At 51.0% G+C, this 24076-nt stretch overlaps 1 protein-coding gene and 2 long non-coding RNA genes across 5 annotated transcripts in view; 1 reads left to right on the plus strand and 2 right to left on the minus strand.

Annotated features, from left to right (window-relative positions):
* Positions 1 to 6386, minus strand: LOC138754972 (uncharacterized). Its single transcript, XR_011351970.1, has 3 exons — positions 6129 to 6386; positions 3187 to 3311; positions 1 to 305 (listed from the first exon to the last, which is right to left on the minus strand). It is a non-coding gene; the product is annotated as an uncharacterized lncRNA (long non-coding RNA).
* Positions 6032 to 12382, plus strand: LOC138754975 (uncharacterized). Of its 2 annotated transcripts, none has more exons than XR_011351972.1 (3): positions 6032 to 6747; positions 7339 to 7538; positions 12169 to 12382. It is a non-coding gene; the product is annotated as an uncharacterized lncRNA (long non-coding RNA). The 2 variants fall into 2 exon arrangements; XR_011351971.1 differs by having other exon boundaries at positions 7339 to 7476.
* Positions 11396 to 24076, minus strand: part of LOC138754970 (macrosialin-like) — a 26125-nt gene continuing 13444 nt past the window's right edge. The window contains exons 2-6 of one of the 2 annotated variants that reach the window (XM_069920072.1): positions 20167 to 20804; positions 18772 to 18888; positions 16833 to 16905; positions 15664 to 15837; positions 11396 to 12264 (exon numbers count right to left, since the gene is read on the minus strand). In XM_069920072.1, the coding sequence (XP_069776173.1) occupies positions 12251 to 12264; positions 15664 to 15837; positions 16833 to 16905; positions 18772 to 18888; positions 20167 to 20804 (1016 nt within the window). In that variant the 3' untranslated portion in view covers positions 11396 to 12250. Of the gene's footprint in view, positions 12265 to 13500; positions 14907 to 15663; positions 15838 to 16832; positions 16906 to 18771; positions 18889 to 20166; positions 20805 to 24076 lie in introns of those variants that run through there. The other variant, XM_069920071.1, reaches the window with a different exon arrangement.

Here is a 24076-nt window from a genome sequence, read left to right on the forward strand (position 1 = left end):
TGCATTTTCAGGTCCTATTCTCACCATTACCTCTTCCAGAATTCAGAAAGGTTGATGACTGATGGCATCTTGAAGAAAGTGCGTCAGCTCCTCTACCGTCTCGGGAGTTTGCGGAGGTTCAGTATGATATCGCAAACCTTGGCAAACTTCTACAGAGGTGCGGTGGAAAGTGTGCTGACTGGGTGTATCATTGTCTGGTACGGTGGAGGGGGGGGGCACCAAGACCTCTGAGCAGAAAGCCCAGCAAAAGGTAGTGGTCACAGCCCAGGACACCACAGGCAAAACCCTCCTCCCATCGAGAACATCTACAGGGAGTGGTGTAGATAAGTAAACAAACAAAGAACTGTGAACAGATAACAAATGTCATCAAACTGACTGCAATACAGAGAGAACAAAAAGAAAATTAATAAAGTGCACAAGTAAGAGTCCTTAAATAAACCCCTGATTGAGTTTGTCATTGAGGAGTCTGATGGTGGAGGGGGAGCAGGTGTTCCTGAATCTGTTGGTGCGAGTCTTGTAACACCGATACCTCTTTCCTGATGACAACAGCGTGTGCTGGGTGGTGTGGATCTTTCATGATTGCTGCTTTTCTCCGATGGCAGCATTCCCCGTAGATGTTCTCGATGGTGGGGAAAGTTTTTCCTGCATTGTCCTTGGGCTACCTTTTGGGGGGCTTCAAGGGTATTGCTGTCCCCCATCCCAGTCTGTGATGCAGCCGGTCAGCGCACTTTCCACCACACCTCTGTAGGAATTCACCAGGGTTTCCGGTGTCGTACCGAACCTCCGCAAACTCCTGAGGAAGTAGAGGTGCTGACAGGCTTTCTTCACAATAACATTAGTGTGTTGGGTCCAGGAAAGATCCTTCGAGATAGTGACTCCCAAGAACCTAAATTTGCTCATCCTCTTCCCCTCTGATCCCCCAATGATCATTGGATGGTACACCTCTGGCTTTCCTTTCCTGCAGTCAACAATCAACTCCATAGTTTTGGTGATGTTGAGGGCAAGGTTGTTGTTGGTGCACCATTCAGCCAAGTTTTTAATCTCCCTCCTGTATCCTGACTCATCCCCTTCCTTTATATAACCCTCTACTGTGGTATCGTCAGCAAATTTGTAGATGGTTTTGTTGTTGTACTGAGCCACACAGTCGTAGGTGTAAAGTGAGTTGAGCTTCGGTACTGATGGAGATTGTGGAGGTGAGGAAATCCAGGATCCAACTACACAGAGGGGTGTTAACTCCCAGGTCTTGGACTTTACTGATCAGTTTTGAGGGGATGCTGAAATGGAGTCGATAAAGAGCATCCTGATGAATGCATCTTTGCTGTCTAGGTGTTGCAGGGCTTTGTGTAGGGCCAGTGAGATGGCATCTGCCGTAGACCTGTTGCCGCAATAGGCGAACTGCAATGGATCTCTGTCACCGCTCAGTCAGAAGCTGATCTGCTCCATCACCATCCTTTCGAAACACTTCATCACCTTTGACGTAAGTGCTACTGGTTGATAGTTATTAAGGCAGGTTACTGCACTCTTCTTGGGCACCGGTATGTTTGAAACAGGTGGGTATCACGCCCTGCTGGAGTGAGATATTGGAGATATCCGTGACTACCTTGGTAAGTTGGTCAGCCCAGGTCTTTAATACTCAGCCAGGAATTCCATCCGGGCTGGATGCTTTCCTCGGATTCACTCTCCTGAGGGCAGCATGCACGTCACCCTCAGATACGGACAGGACGGGATCAGGGGACGTGGGGTTTGCAGACAGGTGGTTTTTTGCTGTTACGGTTGTCAAATCAGGTGTAGAAGGCATTAAATTCATCTGAGGAAGAAGCTCTGCCGTCTGCTACTTCACTGGGTTTGGTTTTGTAGCAGGTTATGGCATTTAGGCCCTGCCACAGCTGTTGAGTGCCTCTCGTAGTTTCCATTTTCATCCGGAATCCCAACTCAACCCGGGAGATAGCTTTCCGCAGGGTCATACCTGCTCCTGCTGATCTGGATCTCCAGACTTAAGTGCCTGTGATCTGGCTCTCAGCAGGTTCTGGATTTTATTGTTCATCCAGGGCTTCTGGTTGGGGGAAACCCTAAACAATTTGGTGGGGACACTCTAATCGACAGCTGTTTTGATAAAGTCTGTGACAGTCTCGTTCAGATTCTCAGCAGAATCTTTAAACCCTGCCCAATCCCCTGACTTGAGGAAGTCCTGTCAACATTCATCAGCCTCCTGTGATCACCCTCGAGCTGTCTTGACCTTCAGAGCCTCACATTTTAGGTCCTGTCTGTATGAAGGCAGAAGGAAAACAGTAAGCATTCCTTATCTTGGTGATCGGGTGTACTGTGTCCTCTGGTACAGCAGGTTACCTGCTAGTGGTAGTTGGGCAGAGCTTTCCTGACACAGGCCTGGTTAAAGTCGTCGACCAAGATTTGTAGTGCATCGGGCTGGACCGTCTCTCGTTCACTGACTGCAGTTGGAGCAACACCTTCACAGCGCCAACGATTGGGACCGGACCGGGGTTCGAACCCCGCGCTGCCTACAAGGAGTTTGTTAATCCCCGTGTCACCGTGGGTTTTCCCCGGGGGGGGGCTCCGGTTTCCTCCCACCGTTCAAAATGAACTGGGGGGGGGGGTTTGCATTAATTAGGTGTAAATTTGGCCGCAATGGCCTGTTTACCGTGCTGAACGTCTAAATTTTAAAATCACCCAGCTCCGCAAGTGCCGGCTTGTAACTCCAGTGAGAATCTCTGAAGCAAACTCTTGGAGCAGACAGAAGGGTCTGCATTTAATCGAGATTTGCTGGAAGGCAGTGGAGCAGAATAAATACTCGGTTTTGTATGGTACAATACAATTGGCTTCATCGATTATATGTTACACCTCAAAAGTTAAAAGAATGGAATCCAACAATATTGGACAAGAGATTGGAACAACATGACATGCAATTTGGACATGTACAAAAGTGAAATCTTTTTGGGAAGATTTAAACCTAATATTAAATAGAATTACAAAAAAAAGGACTCCAAAAGACCCAAAAATCTTCCTGTTAAACCACATAAAAGACAAAGAATTAGGCCTAAAATAAGACACGTGTAGTGGGGATCGGCGGCAGCTCATAATGATGTCCCACCCCATCCCGTGGAGCCTGGGTCGTGGGGTATGTAAAGGAGGCCTGTAAAGTCTCAATAAAACAGTCTTGTGTTGACTCACCTGGTGTGCGTGCGTTACTGTAGCGGTTCTACCGAGTGGCCGCTACCCAGGGCTCAGAAAAGATTAACCACAATCAGGCTCGCAGCAGAAAGGTGCATAATGATAACTTGGAAAACGGAGGCAACCTTAAAAATACAACAATGGTAATGAACAAGTGGTTTCCATTAGAAAAAAAATCACCAACAATCTACAAGACAAATATGCTTTATTTGCACAAATCTGGGGACCATACATAAAGTTCATTAGAAACCGTCGATTTCAGACCTTCATCTCTTAAAATGATAAGATACAAGCACGAAAATACTTAAATATGGAACTTTGTGATATGGTTCACAGTGTGAAAAAAAAACTTTGGACGACACGATTTCTGTTTTGTTTCTTTTGTGTTCTATTGTTTATTTTTTTCTCTCTTTCATTTCTTGCTTTAAGTTATAAGGTGAAAATATCACTGTGTATATTTTAATGGTGAATATTTGTATATATTATTGACATGGTTCACGGTGAAGTAAAACAATTATATTAAGTGGAGCAGTAGGTCGACGTGAATCTAGTGCTCGTCCGCCACCCAACATTAACGAAAAGGCTTTTCCACAATCCGAGTTCCGATTTAGTCTGGCACCATCTGGTCGGGTAGTGGTGTCAATCAGTGCAGGGAACAGCCAAGAGTAGCCTCAGGTCATCAGTTTTATTCTTCGGTGACTGGACATTTGCCGAAATTATGGACAGTCGGGGAGGTCTCAGACCCCTGCGCTTCAGCCTTGTTTCAATCCCAGGCTTCTCTCCACGACCCTGACCTTGGTGGCGGCCTGCCCCTTTAAGGCCTCTGACTTGCAGCTGTTCTGTTTCTAACTCAGCAGTTACCCTGGAGATTTCTACATCTTAACTGTGTTCAGATGGCCACAAACCCCCCCACATGCAGCTGGGAAGGTGTTTTTTTTTAAAAGGTTTATGTAACGGGGGTTCTGCAGCCCTCAGAAAGTCACTGTGGGTAGTGGCAAAAGAGACTCCCCCTCAGAGTCACCGAGTATCCGTGGATTCGCCTCCAGCCACAGACTCACAGAGTCCGGTCCAAACCCTCGGTAGCTTGAGCTCAAGATCCGAAACTCCGACACGGTCAAGAAGCCTCCAGCACCCTCAACACCCTCTTGTACCCCAGTTACGATACCCCGCTTCATCCAGTCTGCAGCAGCCTGCCCGGGCTCCTCGCCTCAAGTCACCCACAGTCCTATGAGTCTCTTCAGCTGCAGAACCCCTCACCGGTCTGTGGTTGTCTCCTAATCTCAAATGGGGAGGGGGGATGGTCTCCCTATTTTCTGCGCCGGTCCTCTGCTTCCCCGGAGTCAGCAACCCACCCACCCTTTGTGGCTGTCACCGATTTCTTCGGGATTCTATAATTATTTAAATAGAAAACACAGCCCAGGAGATCGTTTCAGAGTTTATTGACAAGGTTAACCTTGGAGAGTCCACAACAGAGACTCTGCCCATATGAGGCAGAGAACAAGCTTTTATTACCCGAAACAATCAAGTCTTCAATCAATTGCTACAGGATATGTACTCCCTCTCGCACAGTACGGTTACAAGACAATGAAAAGCAGGAAACAGATAAGGACACATCCTTATCACATTCCAGCAACTTCGTGTGAGTTACTCCCTCACCCCCTTCTGTCTTGGCGTCTGTGATAGTACAGACCTATCACCAATGTATATAGTTACAGTATCTAGAGTATGTAATGACTGTGCTTACAGCGATTGGCTGAGAGCTTAGCCACGCCTACTGTCTGGGCCTTAAAGGGTTGTGTCCCTAGCCAGGTCGGATCATTCCGGACTGGTCGGCCACCTGTGAAGAGCTCCTGTCTTTTGCTAATAAAAGCCTTGGTTTGGATCAAGAAGTCTTTGGTTCTTTCGACGAGCTCTACAGCGTCTACTTGATTAAAGTCATGTTCCCTTCCACAGTGGCTGCTGCCAATCACAGGTGCGGACTCCGCAGTCGCGGAATTTTTAAATAAAGCCTGTTCAAAACCGAACTGGACGGGATCACTTTGTCTCCATTCCCCGCGGGTCCACGCCAGTGATGGGGTCACCACCCTGCCCCCTCCTCCCATACCACACCATCCAGAATCCTTAGTAATGCTTTTTGTATTAATGTTACTGGTAAATCGTAATTCCCGTAGATCACTGAATGTGACGGCGATCATAGTGAGATAAACAGTCAGGAAAATTTAAATTAATTAAAATTACACCTCTAACTTACATACGCATGGCCTGAATGTATTTACCTCGTTTCATGGGGTTACAGTGAAAGTTCGGTAAGAAAACATTATTAGTAACTGAACTTTTTTTGATTTTTCTCATTTTTCTTTTAATTACTATGTCATTCTCAACAAAGTTATTGATTTTGGTTCACAAACATTAACGGCCACAATGTTGTCGCTAAAACACCAGAACACCAGCGACTGTGAAAACAGCGGTAGCAACAAAAACAACAGCGCTTGCTGATGGGCGTGCAGGCGGAACCGCGGGATTCAAAGTGTCGCTGCCATTGGGTCACAACGACGGCTCTGACCGGAGCGCGTTAGACGGTTCAAAAAGGAACCGAGCATCATAGGGAGATTGATGCATGTCAGCTGGGCTTACGGAAAATGTTTTCATTGTTAGAACGAACGACAGGGATATTTTTATTTATTTTAAAATACATTTCTGCTGAAACACAGCACAAAAATCTTATAGACGGTCGTTTTGGGGTCACCTCCTCTGATGGTGTCACCCGCTGCGGTCCGCACCCCCCTAGTGATGCTAGTGACTTCTGCAAAATTGCAGAATGATGTATAAAATGGTGGGAGAAAGTGGGACGGAAAAGTCCATTGAGCAACGGGAAGGGGAATTCAGTCAGAGACGAGCCGGGTTTTGAGGGAAACCCATTCTACTCACTGTCTGGCGGGTACCTGTGTTGTCTTTTTCTTCTTCGCGCCCTGCGAACACGGAACACCCCCACCACCCACCACCGCATCTCATAGAGGAGACGACCCTGCAGGGCAGTGGACCAGGTGGTGCCACCTCAGAGGAGAAGACCCTACAGGGCAGTGGACCAGGTGGTGCCACCTCAGAGGAGAAGACCCTGCAGGGCAGTGGACCAGCTGGTGCCACCTCAGAGGAGAAGACCCTACAGGGCAGTGGACCAGCTGGTGCCACCTCAGAGGAGAAGACCCTACAGGGCAGTGGACCAGGTGGTGCCACCTCATAGAGGAGATGACCTTGCAGGGCAGTGGACCAGCTGGTGGTGGTGGGAGGGGGGCGCTCAGCGGCTGAGGGGTCCACGCAGGCTGCGGGGGTGCTGGCGGCTTGCGGTTGAAGGACCCTTCATGGCCCTGCGTGGCTGCTGGAGGCCGGCTCATGGAAACCAGGCGTCGGAGCCGGAATTTGAGGGCGCTGCGGGCAAGAAGGGCTCCCGAAGGGCGCTGAAGGCTTCCTGATCATGTCGGAGGTTTGGAGCTGATTGCCCAATGGATTGAACTGGAGTCGGGCGGCTGCGGGAGCGGCTGGAGGCGAATCCACGGACACTCAGTGACTCTGCTTCTATTGTTTGGGGGGGGGGGGGGTCTGGGAAATACAGCGACTCCTTGTTTGCCTTACGCCAGAAAACCATGTGAGGGGGACAGTTACCTTTGCCGATCGTTTCTGCAAGGACCTGAGTCCCACTCCCCGTTGCGATCTGCATCAGAGCAGCAGGCGGAGGTTCTGGGGTCGCCGGGACTGGCGGACACTCGACGTATACCATATTTATTTGTATATATATATACTCGTGTAATAGTTTTGAGATCCAATTTTTCGGGTCAAATTTGGGGGGGGGGTGGTCGACTTTTATACTACTTTTGACCGCGGTCGAGGACCTGCATCGTTTAAGGCGCCGAGTGCTCGGATGGAAGGGTGGGGCGACGGGAGCTCAGATGGGCGTGCGCCCGGGGCGAGGATCCGTGGTTGGGGCATCGGGAGCTCGGATGGGTGGCCGGCCGGGGTAAGGAGGATCTGCGGTCGGGGTGTCGGGAGCTCGGATGGGTGGGCGGTCGGGACGTTTACACGGGAAATCACGCGATGTTTGGGCCATGAAAAGTGGCGTTGAATGTTGTAGGAGTTTATATGGTGTACAATTCACAGATCCAGCACCGGCACAGGCGCCCAGGAGACCACGTCGTGACCAACGACTTTCGGTCGTGGAATAAACCAGAGAACGTCAACATCTAGCACAATATAGAAACAGATGAAGAAGGGAGAATGTCGCAATGGGAAACAAAAGTAAGGAGCATCTCAGCAATAGTGATCACAATATAATCAAGTTCATTGCCATGTGCACCAAGGTACAGTGAGAAAGTTCGTTTTGCATACAATTCAATTAGTCAACCTATACTTATTACAGCATTAGGATCATAAGAATTATTCCAGAATGAAAGGATTATTAGAGGAGCGTTTGACGGCTCTTGGCCTGAACTCGTTGGAATTTAGGAGAATGGTGGGGGGGGGGGGAGAATCTCATTGAAGCATTTCGAATGTGGAAAGGCGTGGACAGAGGAGGGGTAGAAAGTTTGTTTCCCCACTGTAGGAAAGTATTGGTCTAGAGGGCACATCTTCAGGATTGAAGGATGCCCACTTCGAACAGAGATGGGGAAGAATTTCTTCAGCCAGAGGGTGGTGAATCTGTGGAATTTGTTGCCACAGGCAGTCAAGGAGGCCAAATCATTGGGTGGATTTAAGGCAGAGATTGACAGATTCTTGATTAGCCAGGGCATCAAAGGTTATGGGGAGAAGGCCGGGCAGGGGGGCTGAGTGGGGAAAATGGATCAGCTCATGATTGACTGGTGCGATAGACTTGATGGGCTGAATAGTCCATTTCTTCTCCTATGTCTTGTGGTCTTATTAAAGAAAATGCAGCATTGCGAAGAGAACAGAGCAGAGGCAATATTATGTCACTGGTGTGAGGCTTGTTCTGGAGTTTCATAGCAGAGGGAAAGAAACTGTCCTTGAATCTGGTGGCCCATGATCTTGAACGTGAGATGTAAATGGAACAAACACAAGGTTAATGCTTTGATTTCGGATTTATTGTCAGAGTACATGTATGACATCACATACAGCCCTGAGATTCTCTTTCCTGTAGGCCAAGAAATTGGCAATGCAAAACAAAAACCTGACTCAATGTACACATGTAAACAAATAAAAAATATAAACAAACTGACTGTGCAATACAGAGAGCGAAAAAAAATCAATAAAGTGCCTTTAAATATGTCTCTGAATGAGTTGGACGTTGAGGAGTCTGACAGCGGAGGGAAAGCAGCTGTTCCTGAACTTGATGGGTGTAAGTCTTGTGGCACTGAGACCTCTTTCCTGATGGCGAAAACAGGTGTCTGCTGGGCAGCGTGGGTCCTTGATGATCACTCCTGCTCTCTGACATCAGCATTTGGTATAGATTTTCTTGTCGGTGGGGATGGTTTTGCCACACCTCTGTAGAAATTTGCCAGGGTTTCCAGTGTCATATTGAACCTCCGCAAACTCCTGAGGAAGCTGAGGCGCAGATGTGCATTCTACGCGATGCCATTGGTGTGTTGGGTTCAGGAAATATCCTCCAAGATAGTGACTCCCAAGAACTAAAATTTGCCCACCCTCTCCCCCTCCGATGATCCACCTCAGGCTTTCTCTTCCTGAAGTCAACAATCACTTCTTTAGTTTTGGTGACATTGAGTGTGAGGTTGTTGATGGTGCACCGTTCTGCCTCCTGTAGGCTGACTCATTCCCCCTTTTTATACAACCTCCTACTGTGGTATGGTCGGCAAGATTGTAAATGGTGTTGTTGTCTTACCGAGCCATGCCGTCGCAGGAAAGTTGAGGGCAGGATTTTGGACAGTTCAACGGGCAACAAATTGGCAGATAGAGGGAGCGTTCACAGGGGTCGACCAGGACAGTAAATTCCAATAACAATATCAGGGCTCTGTGGATGACCAAAAGGGTAAGGAAAGGGTTAAGTGCCATCTGAGGACACGAATCCACAGAGGAGGGGAGAACTCGATTAGGGAAGTAACAAAAGAGGAATTAGGAGATTAGATTCTCAAGATAACAATCTCAAGGTCATTTTAACTAGGTGAGGGTTGCCATGGAAACAGACATGAGCAGCTGACTGGTTCATCCCATGGTTGTTCTCTGATTGTTTCCCAGAAGTAGCCCATAAGAATAAGACATAAGAGCAGATATGGGCTATTCGGCCCATCGACCCTGCCCCGCCATTCCATTCAACCCCATTGCCCAGCCTTCTCTGCATGTGGCCTGGCTAATAAAGAACTTATCAATCTCTGCCTTAAATCCTCCCAATGACCCAGCCTCCACATCCGCCTGTGGCCACAGATTCTCCACCCTCTAAGCAGATGCCCTTCAATCCTGAAGTTGTCCTCGACTATCCCACCATGGGGAACAATTTTTCTATGTCTACTCTGTCCACACTTCTCCACCTTCAAATTTTTCAATGAGATCCCTGCCCCCGTTCTCTGAAATTCCAACCAGGCCAAGAGCTGTCAAAAACGCTCTTCACATGATAACCCTTTCATTCTCAGAATCATCCTTGTGAACCTGCTCTGAACCCTCTCCCCCCCTCAGCACCTCCTTTCTTAAATGAGGAGCCTAAAACTGCTCACAATTCTCCAAGCGAGGTCTCACCAGGGCCTTGTAAAGCCTCAACATCACATTCTATTCCTTTTGAAGTCAACGCCAGCATCACATTCGCCTCCTTCACCCCCAACTTCACCTGCAAGTTTACCTTCAGGCCGTCCTGCACGAGGGCTCCCTCTGGATGCTGAGTGTTTGAAATGGGAAAGGAGGACATATTTTATAAATGAACAAATAAAACAAGGGCTGGATTCATCCACGTGCTTTGGTATCAGGTTGTAGAGGCATCAGTCCACACATTAACTCATGTGAAAAAAGAAGTGTGGTGTCCAAGGACCGGTGAAAAGTCAATGTCTCTTAACAAGTGGGACAGGATATATCCTGGGAATTATAGGACAGTTCGTGTGAACTGTATCGTTGGAATTATAGAACATCTGTGGGAAATATATTGTGGGAATTATAGAACAGTTTGTGGGAATTATATCCTGGGAATTATAGAACAGTCCATGGGAATTATAGAACAGTCCATGGGAATTATATCGTGGGAATTAGAGAACAGTCTGTGGAAATTATATGCAGGGAATTATAGAACAGTCCGTGGGAATTATATCCTGGGAATTATAGTCTGTGGGAATTATATCCTGGGAATTATAGAACAGTCCGTGGGAATTATAAAATAGTCTGTGGGAATTATCGAACAGTTTGTGGGAATTACAGATGGTGTGTTTACCTGCAGTGTTAAGAAAAATCTTTGGGGAAAAGGCATGCCCATAATGTTTGGGATAAAGACACTTTTTCCTTTATTTGCCCCTATGCTTCATGGTTTTAAATTTGTGATCAAACAATTCACATATGATTAAAGTGCACATTCCAGATTTTATTCCAGGTTATTTGCAGACATTTTGGTCTGACCCTGTTGAAGTTACAGCAACCATAAAGTCTGGGATACTTGGCTTCACAGCATTTGTGATTGAAAAAGTTTTTCCAAAGCTAAAAACTGGAAAATTCTTGAATGGCCAAGTCAGTCGCCCGCTCTAAATCCAACTGAGGACGCCTTCCATAAGCTGAAGAGAAAATGTAAGGGGACAAACCCCTGAAACAGGCAGGAGCTGAAGATGGCTGCGGTAGAGGCCTGGCAGAGCATCACCAGAAAGATGCTCAGCGCCTGTTGATGTCCATGAATCACAGACTCCAGGCAGTCATTCCAGGGAAGGGCTGTGAAACAATGTGCTAAACACGACTATTTTAATATGCACATCACTGCCACGTCCCCAAAATTATGGTGCCCTGAAAATGAGGGGACTATGTATAAAATGTGCTGTAATTTCTACACGGTGAATCGTGGAGCAATTGGGAAAATAAAGGAAAAAGATGTCTGTCTCAAATATTATGGGGGTACTAATTTCAGATTTATTATTCAAGTACGTACATGACATGCAAACAACTATAAGTTCCTTTTTCCTGCAGGCGAGGCAGAATTATCACTAATTGGTAGTGCAAAAAATAAACTGTACACAGTGTAAACAAATAAAGAACTGTAAACAGATAACAAATGTAAACAAACTGATTGTGCAAAAGAGAATTTTTAAAAAATCTATAAAGTGCAAAAGTAAGAGTCCTTAAATAAGTCCTTGATTGAGTTTGTCGCTAAGGTGTCTGAGGGTGGAGGGGGAGCAGCTGTTCCTGAACCTGGTGGGGGCAAGTCTTGTGGCACTGAGACCTCTTCCCTGATGGCAGCAGCGAGAACAGAGCGTGTGCTGAGTCCTGGGGGTCCTTGATGATCACTGCTGCTCTCCGATGGCAGCGTCCCCCGTAGATGTTCTCGACTGGGGGGAGGGTTTTGCCTGTGATGTCCTTGGGCTGTGTCCACTACCTTTTGCATGGCTTTACAGTCATGGGTACCACAGGCTGGTCAGCACACTTCCTGCTGCACATTAGTAGAAATTTGCCAAGGTTTTCAATGTCATATCTGCAAGCTTTTGAGGAAGTAGAAGCGCTGACATGAGTTCTTCACGATGACATTAGTCACCCACCTTACTGAATTTTTCAAAAGGCAATGGAGAGAATAGGTCATGAAAATGCAGCAAATGCAAGTTATCGGTAGTTTCCAAAACCTTTCATTCGATAACATTGGACAATGAAGATTTTGCTTCCAGAACACTTTTGGTTGTATTTTATGGATTTTGGGCAGCTGGTCACAAAAATCACCTTAAAATGTTTCTATCAGGTAGTTTTTTTAGACATAATCTATTTTTGTGATCTGTCATATTTTAAGTGCAACACATTGCTGAAAATTCATTTTTTCCATCTGCACTTGGACGTCTTCCCTGCTGATCTCAGCGCCGTCAGTGACGAACATGGTGAAAGGTTTCACTGGAACATTGCAACCGTGGAAAAGCCGTATCAGGGCAACTGGAACCCATCAGCGCCGGTCAACTATTGTTGGACCGAGACGAGAGGCATCAGATGCCGAGTACAAAGGAAAATCAGCGGCAAAACTTTTTTGTAGGTCAGTCGAACTGACGCAATGTGTCGGCGTCATGATGCAATTAAATATGGTAAATTCAAGAAAAGCTAATTTAATGTGGGAGGCTGCGAAGAGGGGCGGGCGGCAGAGTGTTGTGTGTGGAGGAAACGTGGCCTTACTACCTGCCTGGAATGTGTACATTGTGTTCTTCCCATCTGAAACTTATTCAGAGGTCACATTACCTGTCAGTCAAATTTGGACTAATTAGTGCACACCTTGCCTTTTGCTAATTTAAATCACCTCGGGTCATCATTGGGTGGCAGCACAAATTAGCACTGTATTTAGCACCAGCACAGAGCACATTTGCTCTCACCCCACATCAGGTCGTTACGATTGTAACACTCGTGTCCAGACTCATCTCTCTGTGAACCCACTGAGCCTGATATTCTTCCCAACAGAGGGGTCTCAGGAGGAATGGATGGTTGCATAGCAAGGTTGCATGCAAGCACTGGGAGTCCCTTCTGTGGGCACAGTAGGGATCCTGAGCCATGCTCCAAACCCTGTTTGGACCACATTTGTTGCAGTCTGTGGAAGGACAGAGCCAGTGAGTGTGGAGGATAGATGACACGTGGCAGTGTGCACCTCAGGAGGGGACGAGTGGCTTTGTCTCCTCCCTCTGTGACCAACTTCAGGCGCTGATAGAAGTGAAGGGTGTCAATGGTTTAGATTTGTGGGAAGAGCAGAACCATAGGCCAGAAACCAAGGAGGGAACAGAGGTTCCACATGGTCCAATGGCATGGCTTGTTTAATCATCCCTGAATTCATAGTCCAATGGGGTTGCTTGGTCAATAGCCAGACCTATATTCACATGAATCAATGGCATTGATTGGTCAATAGCTCCCACCCTGAATTCACACTGACCAATGGCATTAATTGGCAATAACCACACCTTATAGACATATAATAGCATTGATTGGTCAATAGTCCACACTATATTCACATGGACTAATGGCATTGGTCAACAGCCTCACCTTACATTCACATGGAACAATGGCATTAATTGGTCAATAGCCAACCCAATATTCACATGGACCAATGAGAATTGATTGGTCAACAGCCCCGCCCCCTATTAAAGGAATGTTGTACCCTTCTGCATTTTGCGTGTGGGAGTCAGCAGTGGAGGAACTCAGCCCAGGAGGAATTGGTCACAGATTTTTCTGTTTTTATTACAAACATACTTTTTAAAGTCGACAAAGTTGGGTTAGAGAGATGCGGTGAGAGATGGCATTTCAAACCAGCACAATCTCCTCCTTGGCAACGGCTTCCTGTGTCGAGTAACTCCATCATGCCCCTTGCTATCCTACCCAGACCCCCACTCACCGCTGATACTCTGACCCTCCCTGCACTCCCCCCGAGGGATGATTCAGAAGCGTGGGCTTAAGAGCGTTTGAACCTGTGAGAGTTGGAGGGTTTCCCATCTGACCTGTGATAGCTCTCCCACGCTGCCCTGGGCTCAGGCTGTTTATATTCCGCCCAGGTCCAGTGAAGGTTCCTACCTTGCACCCCCACCACTGCCCTTTGACCCCCCTTCCTCTGCCTCCCCAGTCCTCTTCCCCATCCCTCCCCCCCACCCCACCAGGCTAAGGAAGGTGAGTGGAGATGAGAAGCAGTGCAGGTCCCAGTGCCCAGCCTCCAACACCCCTTCCTGGGTGGATGCTTTAAAAATCAACCTCAGCCCTCTCCCCTTCCCAACCCCCCTCCCACACACACACACACACACATTAATGCACGTGGACTCAGACAAACACTCTTGCACACTCAAACTCACATTCGGGCACACACACTACTGAAAACAGCAAGCATTGAGGAGAAGGAATGGTGGAGGGAGGGAGGGAGGAGAGGATCGAAGGAGGGATGAGGGGATGGGGAGGGAAGGGGAGAGGGAAGAGGGGAGGGGGAATGGGAGGAGTGAAGGAGGAAGGGAAAGAGGGAAATAGGAGGGAGAAGAGTGGATGGGGTGGGAGGTGGGACATGGGGAGGAGGGACATGGGGAGGAGGGAGATGGGAGAGGAAGGAGATGGGAGAGGAGGGAGATGGGAGAGGAGGCAGATGGGAGAGGAGGCAGATGGGGAACGAAGGAGATGGGGAGGAGGGAGATGGGGAAGGAGGGAACGGAGGAGGAGGAGGAGAGGGGAAGGAAGGAGGGAATGATACTGACGGACAAAGCATCGCAAGATCACAAGGCAAAGCCAGCGGAGGCAGACACCTCCAGGAAGGACCCCAGCTCAGCCGTGCCAGGCTCCGACTGCATGGCTTCTCTAAGCAAAAGGAAGTTGAAAGGAAAGAGAGTCGAATGGGAGGGTGGAAGGTGGGGATGATGCCCCTGATCCCAGGATCCTGTCCTGGAGGGAGGTGCCCTCAGCCCAGTCCCAGTCAGCTCTGGCCCGGAGCCCAGCAGGGAGGTGGGATGGTCAGAGGCTCTGGTAGCCGGTGGGGTTCCTCTTCCTGCCAATCAGGTAGGCCACCACGATGATGACAATGAGCAACACTAGCACCACAGCAACCACGATGGCCACCACTGGCACCTTATGGTCTCCGGGGCAGATCTCGGCTGCGGGCAGGGATGGAGAGGGTGGGTGAGCAGGCAGAACAATCCTCACCGAGATTCCTCCCTCCCTTCCAAACCCCACTCCCCCTCTCCCCATCCAAACCTACCCCACCCTCCCCGTCCCGATCCCACCCCAGCACACAGCCCCCTCCTCAAGATCCCTCTCCCCACCCACCCTCCAAATCCTCTACCCCAGTCTCACCCACCCATAGCACCTACCTCCCTCCACCCCAGCACCCACCACCCTCTGCCTCCCCACCCCAGCACCCACAACCCTCTGCCTCCCCACCCCAGCACCCACCTCCTCACCTCACCCTACCCCAGCACCCACCTTCCCTGCCTCATGCCACCCCAGCACCCTCCACCCCTGCTTCACCCCACCCCAGCACCCACCTCCCCATCCTCACACCTCAACCCCTACCCCCCTGCACCCACATCCCTTCCCCCACATCCCATCCACCTCATCACCCTCTCCCCACACACCCCCACCCTCTCCCCTCCACTCTCTACCACAAGACTCACCTTCTTTCTCCCCATCCCCATCTAACCAGTGCCCCACCCTCTTCCCCCACACATTTCCCCCACCCCTCCCGCTACCTCTCCACCCTCAGCACCCCACACCAACCCCAACAGCTTCACCCAGTTCACTTCCCCCCCAAGCACCACCCCACCCATATCCTTATTCCACCCTCTTCCCCAACCTGTCTATCTCTTCCCCAACTTCTCCCCCACCCATCCCTCATCAGGGAGGGGTCAGTACCTGGGCCGTAGGTCTGCTTTGGTGGGATGTTGAAGACCTGCACTTGTTGGTCCACCATGTCGACCCAGAAAGCGACACTGGCCTCCACCGAAAGCTTGGAGCACTGGAAGCTGTGGCCCAGATGGGTGTTGATCAGTGCCAGGGCAGAGTTGTGTGCCGCGAACTTCTCCGGAGCTGTCAAAACAAGATGCGTCCTGAGACCCCAGCCCGCTCCTCCCAACCCCAGCTCTGAGTCCCCGGCTCCCTCCAGCCCTCCCAACACCCACTCTTATACCTTGGCCTCTTCTGGACCCGCTCTGAGACCCCGGCCCCCGCGCGTCATCCCAACACTTGCTCTGGGACCCTGGCCCCTGGCCCTCCTGACACCTGGTCTGAGACCATCTGGACCCCTTGGGTCCTCCTGACACCCAGTTCCCTCTGGATACCTGCTCTGAGGCCTTGGCCCTTCCAGCCTTCCCAGAAGGCAAAGGGTGGAAGCGGAAAGGGCGGAGAGAGGGGAGGGAGAGTGGGCGAGAGGGGTGTGAAAAGGGGGAATTTCTGCACTCAGGTGGGCAGGACTCTGACCAGTGGGGCTCGGGGATCCACGGTCCAGGGATCTTGATATATCTTGGGATATCATGAAAGGAAATGGAGGATTTGGAGAAGGATTGGATGACAAGGAGCTTTGAAGAGCTAGAACAGCTGTTATAGGCCAAAAGGCCTTGATCAGAGTCAGTGAGTGCAGATAGCAGTGGTTGTGTCGTGTGGGAGTCAGATCCATCCATACTTTGTACCCTCCCCTCAGATCCCACATCCCTTCCCATTCCTCTCTCCGCGCCCCCTCCACACCATGCCCCCTCTTCACCTGCCTGCAGTCTGTATGTTTCCACACTCTGGTCTCTACACCCCTCCCTGTCTCTGTAACCCCCTCTAGTCCCCAACACCCCTCCCTGTCTCTGTAACCCCCTCCGGACCCCTACACCCCTCCCTATCTCTGTAACCCCCTCCGGACCCCTACACCCCTCCCTATCTCTGTAACCCCCCTCACTATTTCTGTAACCCCACCTCCATACCTCCGTACCCTCCCCCCATACCCTGTAACCCCTTCAGCCTCCCTCTCTCTGCAGTGTACTGTACCCTGAGGGAATGGGTAGCCTTCAGGGCACCAGGGGTGAGAAATGGCCACTCACCAGGGGCTCCAGGGAACTGATAGGTGAGCTGGGCTAAAATCTGTTGCAGGAAGTAAGTCTTCTTTTTGTTATTCTGTAGAACAGAAAGACATCAGGTGGACGAACCTATGGCAACCACACCCTGTGATCCTGACGTTAACCGTGACCCGGGTCTTTCTCATACATCATCAGACCCACTAACTGCTCACTGATCCTGACCCCTGCCCTCAAACCCTGGAGTTAGAGAGGGCTCCTGCTCCCAATGTCCGACCTCAGGGCTAGAAAGGTTTCCTGCTTCTGACCTTTGACCCTACATTTAGAGAGGGTTCTTGCTCCTGAACTTTCACCCTGGATTTAGAGAGGGATCCTGCACCCGACCTCTGACCCCAGGGTTAGAGAGGTTTCCAATTCCCAGTTTCTGACCCTGGATTTAGCGGGGACTCTAACTCCTGATCCCTGGGTTGGGAACATAGAACATAGAACAGTACAGGCCCTTCGGTCCACCATATGGTGCTGTCCTATATTTTAATTATTTTAAAAGTTCTGGTTTAAAATAGGCCATTTCGGCTGATGAGCCTGCGGCATCCAATTACACCCAATTAACCTACAACTCCCAGTACGTTTTGGACGATTGGAGGAAACCCACGCAGACATGGGGAGAACTTACAGGTAGCGTGGGATTCGAACCCTGGTCTCGATCGCTGGTGCTGTAACAGCGTTGCACTAACAGCTAGGCCAACTAGGCCTCCCCTAATATGTACTGTAACTAAAAGAAAAATAACTAAACCCTTCCTACCCCGTAACCCTCTCATCCATGAACCTGTCCAAAAATCTCTTCAATGCCCCTAAGGTTCCAGGCTCCTCCACCATCCCTGGCAAGGCATTCCAGGCCCCCACAACTCTCTGTGAAAAATGTCTCCCCTGGACTTCCCACCCTTCACTTTGTATAGATGTCTGGTGTTTGTTACCTCTGCCCTGGAAAACAGGTGTTGACTGTCCACCTTATCTATGCCTCTCAGAATCTTTTAATCCAAAGAGAAAAACTCAAACTCTGCCTCATAATCTCCAATCCAGGCAACATCCTGGTGAATCTCCTCTGCCCCCTCTCCGTAGCTTCCACATCCTTTCTATAATGAAGTAACCAGAACTGAATTGTGGTCTCACCAGAGATTTGTGCAGCTGCAACATGAACTCTCTACTCCTGAACTCAATCCCTGATTACTGAAGCCCGGCGTTGCAGAGGCCTTCTGTGCCAACCTGTGTGGCAACTTTGCGAGATGTATGGATTTGAACCCCAAGGTCCTCTGTTCTTCCACACTGTTAAATTTATGACTATTACTATACTCAGCCTTCTGGTTTGACCTTCCAAAATATCTCATATTTATCAGATTGAACTCCATCTGCCACTTTTCCTGCATCCTGTCTATATCCTGTTGGAACCGATGGCAACTTCAACATAGTACACAACACGACTCATGTTCCCTGAGTTAGACAAGGTCCTGACTCCCGATCCCTGGGCTAGAGGGGGTCCCGACTCCCGATCCCTGGGCTAGAGGGGGTCCCGACTCCCGATCCCTGGGCTAGAGGGGGTCCCGACTCCCGATCCCTGGGCTAGAGGGGGTCCCGACTCCCGATCCCTGGGCTAGAGGGGGTCCCGACTCCCGATCCCTGGGCTAGAGGGGGTCCCGACTCCCGATCCCTGGGCTAGAGGGGGTCCCGACTCCCGATCCCTGGGCTAGAGGGGGTCCCGACTCCCGATCCCTGGGCTAGAGGGGGTCCCGACTCCCGATCCCTAGGCTAGACGGGGTCCCGACTCCCGATCCCTAGGCTAGACGGGGTCCCGACTCCCGATCCCTGAGATAGATGGGGACCCAATTCCCGATCCCTGCGGTTAGACTGGGTCCCAACTTCAAACTCCTGTTTGACAACCGTTGGCTGATCAGGCATTGAACGCACTCACCATCCGAAATCGGAATTTCAGGAAGCCCTCCAGGAAGTTCAGTGTCATGTTCACAGAGGCGTTACCACATACCCCGGACGCTTTGGTTCTGTTGGGATTGATGAAGAACGATCCCCACTACAACCAATGGCAACAGTTAGCAGAAACCTTGGAAACTCCCCTCACTAACAGCCCACTTCCACTAACAGGGGTCCTGAGCTCGCTGGATGTCTGTGGGCTGTGGGATCCACCTCAAATGTTACCCAGCAAGTTGATCAGATGGTTCTCGGAGTACGGTTGGCAGAGTGAGGCCTTGGGGGCTATTCCTCCTGAAGGTGACCGGGGGGGTGGGTGTCAGACGGCAGGGGTGTGGCAGATGGGAGAGGGTTATGACAGATGGGAGGGGGTGTGACAGTGAAGGTAGAAGACAGAGGGGAGTGTTGGACAGGACAAGTGTGTGATGGAATGGGGAGGCAAGTGGGGAATGTGGGGGAGTATGGGACCTTGTGTGTGTGTGTGTGTGTGTGTGTGTGTGTGTGTGTGTGTGTGTGTGTGTGTGTGTGTGTGTGTGTGTGTGTGTGTGTGTGTGTGTTTGTGGGGGGAAAGAGTGTGTGACTAATAGGACGGGGGTGTGAGGGGGAAGTGTGTTACGGGAGGGGGGTGAGGGGTAATGTGTGACGGGATGGGGAAGTGAGCTGGGTGGGGGGGGTGTAGTATCGGGGAGTATGGTACTATGTGTGATGGGACGAAGAAGTGAGCTGGAGGAGGGGGTGTAGTATGGGGGGAGTATGGGACCGTTTGTGGTGGGGTATGTGTGACAGGACGGGTAAGTGAGCTGGGGAAGGGGGTGGAGTATGGGGGGAGTATGGGACTGAGTGTGGGGGAAAATGTGTGACGCAATGTGGTAGTGAGCTGGGGGGTGTAGTATGGGGTGAGTATGGGACCACATGTGGGGGGAATGTGTGATGGGACGGAGAAGTGAGCTGGGGGGGGGTGTAGTATGGGGGAGTATGGTACTATGTGTGATGGGACGAAGAAGTGAGCTGGAGGAGGGGGTGTAGTATGGGGGGAGTATGGGACCGTTTGTGGGGGGGTATGTGTGACAGGACGGGTAAGTGAGCTGGGGAAGGGGGTGGAGTATGGGGGGAGTATGGGACTGAGTGTGGGGGAAAATGTGTGACGCAATGTGGTAGTGAGCTGGGGGTGTAGTATGAGGTGAGTATGGGACCACATGTGGGGGCAATGTGTGATGGGACGGAGAAGTGAGCTGGGGGGGGGGTGTAGTATGGGGGGAGTATGGGACCGTGTGTGGGGGGAATGTGTGACAGGACGGGGAAGTGAGCTAGGGTGGGGGGGGGGGTGTGTGTAGTATGGGGAGTATGGGACTGTGTACCATCCTGACCCCACCCTACTCACCTTCTCCTGCTTCCCAACCCTGTACTGGACGCGAAGCTCCAACTTCATGGTTGCCATGGCGCAGACCCTTTCCTTGTTTTCCACTTTGTACGTTCCCTTGGTCCACGCCGGTGGCCGCGTTGTTGGCACTGAATGTGTGGTTTGATTGGCCGGTGATGGTGTGGTGTGATTGGCTGGCGTGGGTGTGGTGTGATTGGCTGGCGTGGGCGTGGTGTGATTGGCCGGTGTGGGCGTGGTGTGATTGGCCGGTGTGGGCGTGGTGTGATTGGCCGGCATGGGTGTGGTGTGATTGGCTGGCATGGGCGTGGTGTGATTGGCTGTCGTGGGCGTGGTGTGATTGGCCGGCGTTGGCGTGGTGTGATTGGCCGGTGTGGGCGTGGTGTGATTGGCCGGCGTGGGCGTGGTGTGATTGGCCGGCGTGGGCGTGGTGTGATTGGCCGGCGTGGGCGTGGTGTGATTGGCTGGCGTGGGTGTGGTGTGATTGGCTGGCGTGGGCGTGGTGTGATTGGCCGGTGTCAGCGAATGGGTACTCGCTGGTAGGAGAGACGCTGGGGTCATGGGGAACACAGAGGTGGCTGGTACGAGTGTGGCTGGTCTGGGCGCACAGCCATCTCCCTCACATTGGGTGTCACCTCTTCCTGCAGAGAAAACACAATCCTTAATAAGAACAGAACCTTCCAGGTGGAAGCCATTTGGCCCATCGAACCTGCTTCCCCTCCACTTCAACGTGAGAGAATATCAGAGCACTCCCAGCGCAGTGAAGGCAAGGAAAGGTCCTCGGAACCAAGCGTCAGGATATTAGTTGACACATCCCTGGAGAAGATAGTTTTGGGTCAAAACGATGGTGGAGATTGGAGAGAGAGGGAGGAGACTGGGCGGTTGGGGTGGGAGGGGGATGAGTGAATTCGGGAAGATTGGCAGATCACACTGTGGGCAGCGTGGTTAACTCTGTTCACAGCACCAGCAGTCGGGGCCAGGTTTCAAATCCCATGTCTGACTGGGTACAAGGTTAGTTAGAGCGGACAGACTCTAGGGAATTAACAGGGGCAAAAATAAGGTGATGCCCAGTGTGGTGGACCAGTCAACACCAGGGCTGCTTCACCTGACATCCAAAAGCAGCCCCAGGGATCTGTGGCTCACTGCCAACTCCAGATTGCACCGAGAACATAAGAAATAGGAGCAGGAGTTGGCCGTTCAGCCTGTCAGGCCTGCTCTGCCATTCAATGAGATCTGATAATCGGCTCATCTCCACCGACCTGCTTTTTCCCCATATCTCTTAATTCCCCAACTATGTAAAAATCTATCTAACCTTGCCTTAAATATATTTACTGAGGTCATCTCCACTGCCTCAAAGGACAGCGAATTCCAAAGATTCCCTCTGGGAAAAACTGTCCCTCCTCGACTCCGTCCTGTATGTACTCCATGGAATCTTGAGGCCATGTCTCCTCGTTCTGGTCTCCCCCACCAATGGAAACCACTTATCTTGAAGGAGTGTGTGATGGGACAGTGTGGAAGGGAGCTTCACTCTGTCTGAGCCCGGGAATGTGTGATGGAACGGTGCGGTGGGAGCTTCACTCTGTGTCTGACCCCGGGAGTGTGTGATGAGATGGTGCGGAAGGAGCTTCACTCTGTTCCTGACCCCATGAGTATGTGATGGGAAAGTGTGGAGGGAGATTCACTCTGTGTCTGACCCCGGGAGTGTGGAATGGGACCGTGCAGAGAGAGCTTCACTCTGTGTCTGACCCCGGGAGTGTGGGATGGGACTGTGCAGAAGAAGCTTCACTCTGTGTCTGACCCCAGGAGTGTGTCATGGGAAGTTGCGGAGGGAGCTTCACTCTGTGTCTGACCCCGGGAGTGTGTGATGGAACGTTGCGGAGGGAGATTCACTCTGTGTCTGACCCCGGGAGTGTGGGATGGGACCGTGCAGAGGAAGCTTCACTCTGTGTCTGACCCCGGGAGTGTGTCATGGGAAGTTGCGGAGGGAGCTTCACTCTGTGTCTGACCCCGGGAGTGTGTCATGGGAAGTTGCGGAGGGAGCTTCACTCTGTGTCTGACCCCGGGAGTGTGTCATGGGAAGTTGCGGAGGGAGCTTCACTCTGTGTCTGACCCCAGGAGAGTGTCATGGGAAGTTGCGGAGGGAGCTTCACTCTGTGTCTGACCCCAGGAGAGTGTCATGGGAAGTTGCGGAGGGAGCTTCACTCTGTGTCTGACCCCAGGAGTGTGTCATGGGAAGTTGCGGAGGGAGCTTCACTCTGTGTCTGACCCCGGGAGTGTGGGATGAGACCGTGCAGAGAGAGCTTCACTCTGTGTCTGACCCCGGGAGTGTGCGATGGGATGTTGCGGAGGGAGCTTCACTCTGTGTCTGACCCCGGGAGTGTGTCATGCGAAGTTGCAGAGGGAGCTTCACTCTGTGTCTGACCCCGGGAGTGTGCGATGGGTCGTTGCGGAGGGAGCTTCACTCTGTGTCTGACCCCGGGAGTGTGTGAAGGGATGCAGTGGAGGGAGCTTCTCTCTACATGTGTAGAGGGGTCTTTGCTCTGCCTCTGCCCCCTGCTTTCCCTGCCCAAGGTGTGCTCCATGTCTAGAAGAAAGCAACTTGGCATCTTTGTGGTCCTCATGTCTGGAGGCCACTCTTCATACCTGCACAGGAAGCTGAGATCGGGGCATCAAGGAACATGTGGAGACAAAGCCTGAACAAACCAAAGACACAGTTAGCACAACGCCTTTACCACACCAGCGATCGGGACCTGGGTTGGAATCCTGTGCTGTCCGTAAGGAGTAGGCACATTCTCCTTTGGGGGGGGAGGGGTGGGGGAAGCTCTGATTTCCTCCCACTGTTTGAAATGTACCGGGACTGTAAATTGGGTGGCGCAGATTCGTGGGCCGTAATGGCCTGTTACCGTGCTGTATTTTTAATTTTAAAACTTTTTAAGTGTCTCTAACCCAGGGATGGTACCGGCAGTCACATGTCCCATTCTCCAGACCTCTCTACCCCTCTCTTTCTCCCCTCCCTCCATTCCTCCCTCTCTCCCTCCCCCTCCCTCTCTCTCCCCTCCCCTCTCTCCCTCCTCTCTCCCTCACTCTCCCCTCCCTTTCTCCGTCCCTCCCTTTCTTTCTCTCCCCCTCCCTCTTTCTTTCTCCCCTCCCCTCTATCTCCCTCACTCTCTCTCTCTCCCCTCTTTCTTCCTCTACTGCATGTGCCTCCACTCTCTTGCTCCACCTTGGAATTGGCTCAAAATCTGAAGATGGAAACTGAGCTGTAAACTCTCAGGTACCTTGATGAAGGCCTCAAGCCCAAACCATTGGTTATGTATCTTTATCTTTGCTATATAAAGTCCACTGGTTGACCAGCTGAGTTTCTCCAAAATTTTGCTTTTACTGTAAGCCCTCAGAGCGCTGGCCGTGCCAGAACCCTTTCCCCACCTCGCCATCTCAGTGTTGGCAGTTGGCCGGAAAGTGATTGCTTCATCACCACATGAACAGCAGTCGTTCCCCCCTCCCCCAGCAGGTCAGCATGGAGTCAGGGGCTTGAGGTGGGAGGGTGGGGAAGAAGGGGCGAGAGGATAGAGAAAGGGGAGAGGAGGAAGAGACAAAGGGGGAGAGAGCTGCAGGGTGGGGGAGAATGGGGAATAGAGTAGACTGGGGCAGTGAGATGAGAAAGAAAGGGAGGGGAGCTAAGGAAGAGAAGGGTGATGGAGAGAGAGACGAGAGGGGAGTTAGAGAGAGACAGAGGGAGAGAGAGGCAGAGGGAGAGACAGAGATAGAGACAGACAGCAAGAGAAAGAGAGAGAAAGAGAAAGAGAGAGAATGTGAACGTCCTGTACTTTTTTTATCTAAGTTCCAGTGACTTTATCTTCAGTCCCAGAGATCAGACTGGCAACCCTTCACTGCACCCCCTGAGTTACAAGAA

Source organism: Narcine bancroftii, chromosome 2 (genome assembly GCF_036971445.1).
Source record: "Narcine bancroftii isolate sNarBan1 chromosome 2, sNarBan1.hap1, whole genome shotgun sequence".
Classification (NCBI taxonomy): domain Eukaryota; kingdom Metazoa; phylum Chordata; class Chondrichthyes; order Torpediniformes; family Narcinidae; genus Narcine; species Narcine bancroftii.